This window comes from Cryptomeria japonica, chromosome 6, assembly GCF_030272615.1.
Source record: "Cryptomeria japonica chromosome 6, Sugi_1.0, whole genome shotgun sequence".
NCBI classification, from domain to species: domain Eukaryota; kingdom Viridiplantae; phylum Streptophyta; class Pinopsida; order Cupressales; family Cupressaceae; genus Cryptomeria; species Cryptomeria japonica.
The window spans coordinates 8,679,696-8,687,704 of NC_081410.1; the positions used below are offsets into that span (position 1 = coordinate 8,679,696).

Consider the following 8,009-nt stretch of genomic DNA (forward strand, 5'->3'; position numbering starts at 1 on the left):
GTGCTCCTACACCAAGTTCCAAGGAGGATACATCAGCTAGGACGAGATGATCCAATTTAGGGAGACAATACCAACAGTTCTAGGTGGGGTGATAGGAGGATTAATCTGAGAGCTAGATTGGAGATTGCATATTGGAGATTATTATACGAGGCAGTGGTACTGCCTCCAACTCAGAGAGTAGGTAGCTTATAGTAGACTTCCTTTGGGAGGTCTCAATGTTAGATGACATAGAGTGAGGGAGTCAAGGTGCCACCACAGGCACCATTAGGAGTAGCAAGGTGAACAGGGGGACCACCTCCACTAGCAGGGATAGGAGGGGCAGGGCCATCAGCAACTTAGATACCTTCGATGCCTATTGATTTTAAGGGTGGGAGTTCATCATAGCTTCATCCAATCCTTATGTATTGGATTTTGTACGATATGCAGACACCTTATGGGACATGATTTTGGGGCTCCTAGTAGCTATTTTGTGATATATGACATCATTATATCTTAAACATATATAATATTTTAATTATATATGAGATGACATGATTCTTGTTTTCTCTTGCTTTTTTCTTTTATAGAAGGATATTTTGGTTTTTGTAGGTTAGCTTGTGAGCTTAAGTCCTTGAGTGACTCTAACACAACCCATTAGTCATTGCTCTACTGATGTTTATGATATTCTCCCTCAACTTATAGACATGGGACTATTGGTTGGCCAAACTTTAGTAAATTTCCCTGATTAGAACTTGTTATTTCTCGTCTACAATGCCATCAAAGATAAAAGAGATGGTAATAGTTACATGATTTTTGACACTTAGACCCCATTGACATATGAGATAAACCAAACAATTGGGATACACCTCCTCTGAGTACTCTTATTCTCACTACATAACTACTTATTATAATTGTCTTTTTGTTCCAAATTATTATCTTACCTTAATTTTTGAAAAGTAACTTTTTCTACTCATCATTTTTCTATAAATATATATTAAACTATTTTATAAATGATAATATAAACATTTAATAATAATTTTAAATAATTATAAATGAAATATTCATTCCATCTAACAAACAGTTCAAAAATCTCACAAATACCCAAATTGCAACTACTTGCTCTAACCATAATAACCTGCGAACATTATATACCAAATTATTGGTTCTTCCCTCCTCCAAGCGTAGACCTACTCTTCCCAAAAGATTTTCCCAAAATTTGAGATTCCATCCTTATCCAAACGTTAGAGAAGAATAGTCATATATATTTACGGGAACCAAGATAATCATAGACAAGTAGCATGGATATTCTGATACATCATGTGAACATTTCTGATGTTTGAGATTCCCCATAAACCTTTTCCTGTAGTTTTCTGCAATTACCAACCAACTTGTCACTACATGTATATCTTTTGGTTTAAGGGTGAGAGGGGTCAATTTCTCTGAGAATTGGGAAAAAAATAGCTCAGAGAGCTTAGAAGAAACCAACAAACAAAGCAATATAAAAACTGGTTACACTCATATCATGCATACAGCTAGTTAATACAATGTTCCTGGAATAAGTTTTTTCACATGGAAGAAGGGAAGGAGAACTATTGAAGTTTTCTTGCATGAACTAAAAAAAGGTTCAGGCAGGTCATGGGGTGCGGTCACTTCGATTTGAGGGTTTTTTACGTGAAGTTCAGTAGCTGTTCATCACCATTACCACAGCTTTTAACATTTCGTATTACACCCCAAAATGCAGAGACAACTGCAGTTGAAGTAAATAGGAAGAGGTTCTTTTTTTCAAAAAATAGTTTTGTTTCCTTGTCTCTCTGTAGAAATAGGGTGGACAAAGAATGTGAAGAAGCAACTTTTGTGGGTACTGACAGTGTTCGAAGTACAGGAGCTCTGGAGTTTCAAGTGTATGATAAGGAAAACATTTTAGTTTGTGGGATTTTAGAGGGGTTTAAGAAGGGGTGCTGTATGGATTGTTATTCTGCTCTGGGGCCTGCAGATTGGGGTTATTTGAGAGGGACCAAGAGTTTTGTTGAGGTTTATGTGGCTGGGAGCTTTTCTGGTTGCCCTCTAATCTTGACAAAGACTGTACAACTTATTGCCAGGAGAAAGATTTCTTTGGATGCAATTCCAGAGCACGAGGATACTACCCAAGACATCCTGGATGGAAATCTTCACAATGATCATCAGGTATGCCAGTTTTCTTTTCATTTGATTTGGTGAATTGTCCTACAAGTTTGATTAGGTGTTTGTGGTAAAATTTGAGGCCCTGTTATCTTGACAGAGACCAGGCGAAAGATTAATTGTTTTGGTAAATACTTTCTGCATTTGGATTGTTTTAAATCCATTAGTTGTATGTTGTATTCTTGGAAAATTTTAAGGAATGATCTATTTTTTTGTGGGCAGACAAGTATGAAAGGTTTACTGTATTCTGTCTGTGTTCAGATTCTTCCACGTCCGTGAGTTGGATGATGTTTTCATGGAAAGTTTTAATGTGTTGATTTTATTTAACATGTATGGATTGTTTAATAGATCCTTCTTGCAGGGGATTCTTCCGCAACCAGCGAGTTGGATATAGCATTTATGGAAAATTGAAGGATTGGATTTTTGAATGATAAATAGATTTTTTTTTAATAATAATGGAATGTTTGATAAATTTTTCTTGCATGTGATTTTTCTGTTCATAGAATGTATTTAGAAATGGATTTTTTTAATTAATAGATTTGTTTTAAATGAAATGTTTGATGAATCCTGTATGTATGCGATTTTTCTGTATCTTGTGAATTGGATGTAATATTCATCAAAAGTTTCGAGGAATGGATCTTTTTGCTATAGAAGTACGAAATTTTTGGTGAATTCTCCTTGCATTCAAATTCTTCCGCACCCACAAATATTAAAAATTTTGGTAAATACCTTGCATTTGGATTCTTACACAGCCATCAAGCTAGGCACGTATTCATGCAAAGTAATAAGGCATAGATGTTTTTTCATAAAGTATTGAATGTTTGGGAAATCCAAGACTTGAGGATTGGATGTGGTATTCATTGAAAATTTAAAGGAATGGCTATTTATTTTTACTTGTATTGAACGTTTGGTAAGATTTCCTTGCATTCAGATTCTTCCACTTCCGATAAGTTGGATGTGCTATTCATGGAAAATTTTAAGAAATATATATGAAATGCCAACTTGTTAAGTGAATCAATTTAGATAAAAAAATTATTTTTAAAAAAGATATGATTTTGAGGGAAAACACAGAATTCATTTAGGAGTCCAACTACAATATCTTGGGAAATTGTTTTTAATTGCTGTGAATCTTGAGGAAGTATAATTTATAACTAATATGTCTATACTTCTATAAATCTCACTCGCACTATGCACATATTATAGGGGAATCTTGGTGTATTGTTTGCGAAAGATTTGGTAATTGGCAAATCTAAATGTTCCAGAATTTAAAGAAGGTTCATTGCACTTGATCATGTGTCTTGTTCATATCCAGTTTAACTTCATTCCTTGTTCCTTCCTAGTTCTGAATGAGCAAAATTAATACAAATTCTCTTCTACTTTCAGTTCAAAAAATTAACACCAAAACAGCATTCCCCATATCATGTAATTTCCTTCTGACCATTAGTATTCATCCCCAAGCTTCAAGTCAGTATAATCTCTGGTTTTGATGTCCATCCTGGCATCATACTCAGCAGGTAAATAGGAGTATTTTGTGCTCTACCTTGTGTACTGTAATATTGGCTAATCACAATTCCGGTTAATGTGGCTATTTATGAGATAGGAAGAATTATGTTGCTGGGGTTTTTCTAGATTGACATTGGGAAAATTTTGGAACGCTGATTCATGTTTGCTGAACTATTTATTGTGGCAGATACCGGAAGACAGGGCTTATGGAGAGTTTTATGAAAAAAACGAAGAGAGTGTGAGCAGCATGTATTCAAGGAGCACATATGTGGAAACTGATGATAGCGAGCTTTCATGGTTCAATGCTGGTGTGAGAGTGGGTGTAGGGATTGGCTTGGGAATGTGTCTTGGTATTGGAATTGGTATTGGACTTCTTGTACGCACATATCGATCAACTACCAAGAATTTCAGGAAGCGACTTTTATAGTGATTAACAACTAACCAGTGTGACTTTATAAACATAAATTTCTACGGCTCATAATATTTTTAGTTTATTTAGTTTATTTTCTTGAATCTAATTTTATAGATTTTTAATGTCTAACGTTTCGGATCAAACTCTATGTTCCATCACAAGCGAGAGACAACGTGAGAAGAAAAAGTGTGACTTTGTTACAATCATGAATCTATATGTAATTGTGACTAACTTTCTGAGGTCTCTATTTTGATGAACTTTTTGAAAGAGTTTTCACTACCTTGAAGTTTTTATAATACTCTAAGTCATCACCACTATGATGATTTTCCATTATTAGAATTAGATTTTTTTTTTCCTATAAACTTTTAAGAAATAATGTACATTGGTGAATAATCAAATGGGAAGGGGAACTACACATTGTTCAAGATCTTATGTAAATTTGTGATTAATTACATGGTAAGAGATTCACAAATGGCTCAAGCTCCTTTATGTATATTGGTCAATAATTACACAACAAGGAGGTTCACAAGCTACTGATCAAGCCCTATATGGTAGTTTGTAATTACATGACAAGGAGGTTCACAAGCTACTCAAGCCCTAAACGATATTTTGGAAATGAGGCAATGGGAGCTACAAACCATACAAATACCTCTAAGCATTTCTAGTATTGAAGAGAAAAATTATGTGCTTCAAGATTTTAACTCTCTAGTCTTTTTCAATTGGCAGAACTTTTTATTCATTTTGTGTATTTTAAAGACTTCCTTGCCTCACAATTATTATCAATGTGTGAAAGTACAACCCAAAAAAGTTGTTGCTTGAACAACATGTTAAGTTATTATTGAGAATCTCCTCTTCAACATGTAGACATGGTGTTTAAATGAATAATAACATAAGCCTCTAGTCTTGTCATTAATTTGGGGATTTTTACTTCTTTTATTTCTTATTATTGGAATTTGATAAAAACACAAGATACTATATAAGGGAAGTTTTTTTTTGTAGATTATGAATTTTACATTCACTTAATTTTTTATGTTTAAGACTTTTGAATCTATTAAAGACATTATATTTTCATAATACATGATATCGATCAATGTTATTTTTCAATCATCATCAAGACCAATCATTCAAGTATAGTGATACTCAAACTGTTTTTCCAAGATTTTGACCTTCTAAAAAATAATTATATTATAGGAACAAAAATAATATCTTGATGAAATCAAAAGTTAATTATCTTTAAACATTTTGATTCCTCTTAAAAAGTTATACACGTAATAAAAATTGGAACTTCGTTTTAATTTTATGTGGAATAGTTATGACTTTTGCAGATGGAGGTGTAATGTCCCCTTATTAAATGACTTGAGAAATAAGATCATTTATGTAAAAGACTTCTTTCATTCAAATCTTTATAGTTACTATGAATTATGATTAATGATATAAGATCTCTTGAAATGGTTTAATTATACGATTGATAAAAATAATAATATGTTACTTCAAGAATAGAATATACATTACATAATTATAAGCTAAATGTTCTTGTCAATATCACTGATCTATCTAATTGGATGACTAGATGTAAGCTTGGTGAATTAGTTGAGGCTTTTAGTAGGGCTATTTATGCTGCTAGATCATCAAGCATTTGGAAAGGAATGAAGATTGATGGTTATCCGATATCCCAATCCCATTGTCTTTTTGCAGATGATACTCTTCTGTTTGGTTCAACCTCATTGGCAGAGGCTAAAGTCATCAAGAAAATTATTGCAGACTACTCTTCTTTTTCTGGGCAGAAAGTTAATAGCTCTAAATCTAAGATTTTTTTTTCTGAATGTTTCCCCTTTAGTACAGAATAGGTTGATTTAATTTTGGGGTTTTGAGGTGGGATCCTTTCCTTGTAAGTATTTAGGCATGCCCCTTTTTGATGGTTCAGATATGACAATGTTTTGGGATAAGGTGGTTCATGCGGTGTCTTCCAGAAGTTCTTCTTAGAACCATAAATGACTTACTTTACCTGGTAAGATTCTTTTAATCAAGTCAATTCTTAATCCTATTCCTATTTATTTGATGTCTATTTTGAAAACTCCTCCTAAGGTTATTCATGAGCTTAAGTCGTCTTTAAGATCCTTCCTTTGGAATGACAATATTGGAGGCAAGAAGAAGATCCCTCTCTTGGCCTGGGATAAGGTTTGTCTTCCTAAGGAGTTAGGGGGTTCGATATCAGAGATTTAGTTATTTAGAATAGAGCTTTGGGGGCGAAGCTAGTCTGGAAGCTCTATAAGGACCCCTCAAGTAAATGGGTTTTTCTTATGTTTGCTAAGTATTTGAGGGGGGGTCCTATAGAGCAGTTATTCACAACTTCATCTCTTCCAAAAGGGTCAGTTTTTTGGAATTTAATTACAAGTTGTAGATCGGTTATTCTTCCCCATCTTTCTTGGGTAATTCATAATGGGAGAAAGGCTCCATTTTGGGATGAAGTTTGGAATGGCCATGCTGCTATGAATAGCATTTGGGATTGGTCCCCTTTATCAGAATCCTCAAAGATCATTGGGCTGTGTTTGTTGCCGAGTACTGTTATGTTGATGTTTCAGGTCCCTATCTCATTTTTTCGTTGGAAATCCATTGATTTTGTGTTGGTAGACCGAGAACTTAAAGATGCTTATGTGCAAGAGCTTAAGAAAAGATTTCTAGTATTTCAAGACATGGAGGATGATTTGATCTGGACTAAGAATGTATCAGGTTCTTATACAGTAAGGGAGGGATATAAGGCTTTGTTTCATCCCACTTCTTTCTCCTCTTGGCCTTCTCATCTCTTTTGGCATTCAGTTTGTCTTCCTAAAGATGGTTCTTTTGCTTGGTTAGCAGTACAAGATAGATTTCTTATGGGGATTAGATTTGATACACTTGGGATTATGGCTGTGTTTCCTTGTGTGTTTTGTGGCTTCTTCATGGAATCTTTGGATCATAAATTTTTACATTGTCCTTTTGCTTTGGATTGTTGGTATTGGCTGTTTGGTAAGCTTGGATGGACATCTACTATTTGTCCTAATTTATTATCTCAATTCATGGCTTGGCCTTTGTTGTAATCAACTTCATTCTATTCATGTCTCTGGATTGTTGCTCCGTCTATTGTTATTTGGAATATCTGGCTTGAGAGGGATTATAGGATTTTCAAACACAAATCTGCTTCCTTGGTGGATGTTATAGGCATGATTCAATCTTCCATTTCTGAAGTGGTGCTCTCCTTTATTTATAAAAAAATGGATCATTTGTGTTCCTTTTCTCACTAGGAAAATTGGGTGACATGGAATTGGGAGGCTCTTCGAGTCATTCCCTCTCATGGGGTTGTATAATTAGGTTTATCTTCTGTTGTCAAGCGTAGGCTTGGTAAATGGTCCCCTCCTCCTCAATTCTCTTTCAAATTAAATTTTGATGGGGCTTCCAAGGGCAACCTGGGCAAATCTGGGATTGGAGCTGTCATTTTTTATCATAATTCAAAAATTGTCAAGGCTTCTTGTAAATATATTGGTTTTGGTTCTAACAATTCTGCAAAATTCCATGCTTTATCATTTGGTCTAGATTTAGCTATTTCTCTGAACATTAAGGATATTGTAATTGAAGGGGATTCTATGGTGGCCTTTCATTCAGTTTCCAATAAGAAATGTGCCTCCTGAAAGTTACAATACCTTTTAGATCAAATTCTTGCTCAATTAATTTTTTTTAGTTCCTTTACTATCTCTCATTCTTATAGGGAAATTAATTGTATTGCTTATTTTCTTGCTAACAAGCTTGGAGTATTTAGAGGTCTCCCCCATAGATTTTCCCTCTTCTTACATAAGCATTTTATACTAACTTTGTTTGGTCAACATTTCTTGCTTATTCTATTGATTCATGGGCAAGGGGGTGCTTTTCAATTTTGAATTGGTCTGGCATGTGTTTTCTTGGT

The 8,009-nt window shown here is 34.3% G+C and overlaps 1 protein-coding gene across 1 annotated transcript; it reads left to right on the forward strand.

Annotated features, from left to right (window-relative positions):
• The first annotated feature begins 1,410 nt into the window (after nt 1–1,410).
• On the forward strand, nt 1,411–4,376 carry LOC131856156 (uncharacterized protein At1g01500-like). The gene is made up of 2 exons (XM_059207579.1): nt 1,411–2,163; nt 3,848–4,376. The coding sequence occupies exons 1-2, from the start codon at nt 1,615–1,617 to the stop codon at nt 4,085–4,087; spliced, it is 789 nt and encodes a 262-aa protein (XP_059063562.1). The 5' UTR covers nt 1,411–1,614; the 3' UTR covers nt 4,088–4,376.
• Nucleotides 4,377–8,009: the final 3,633 nt, after the last annotated feature.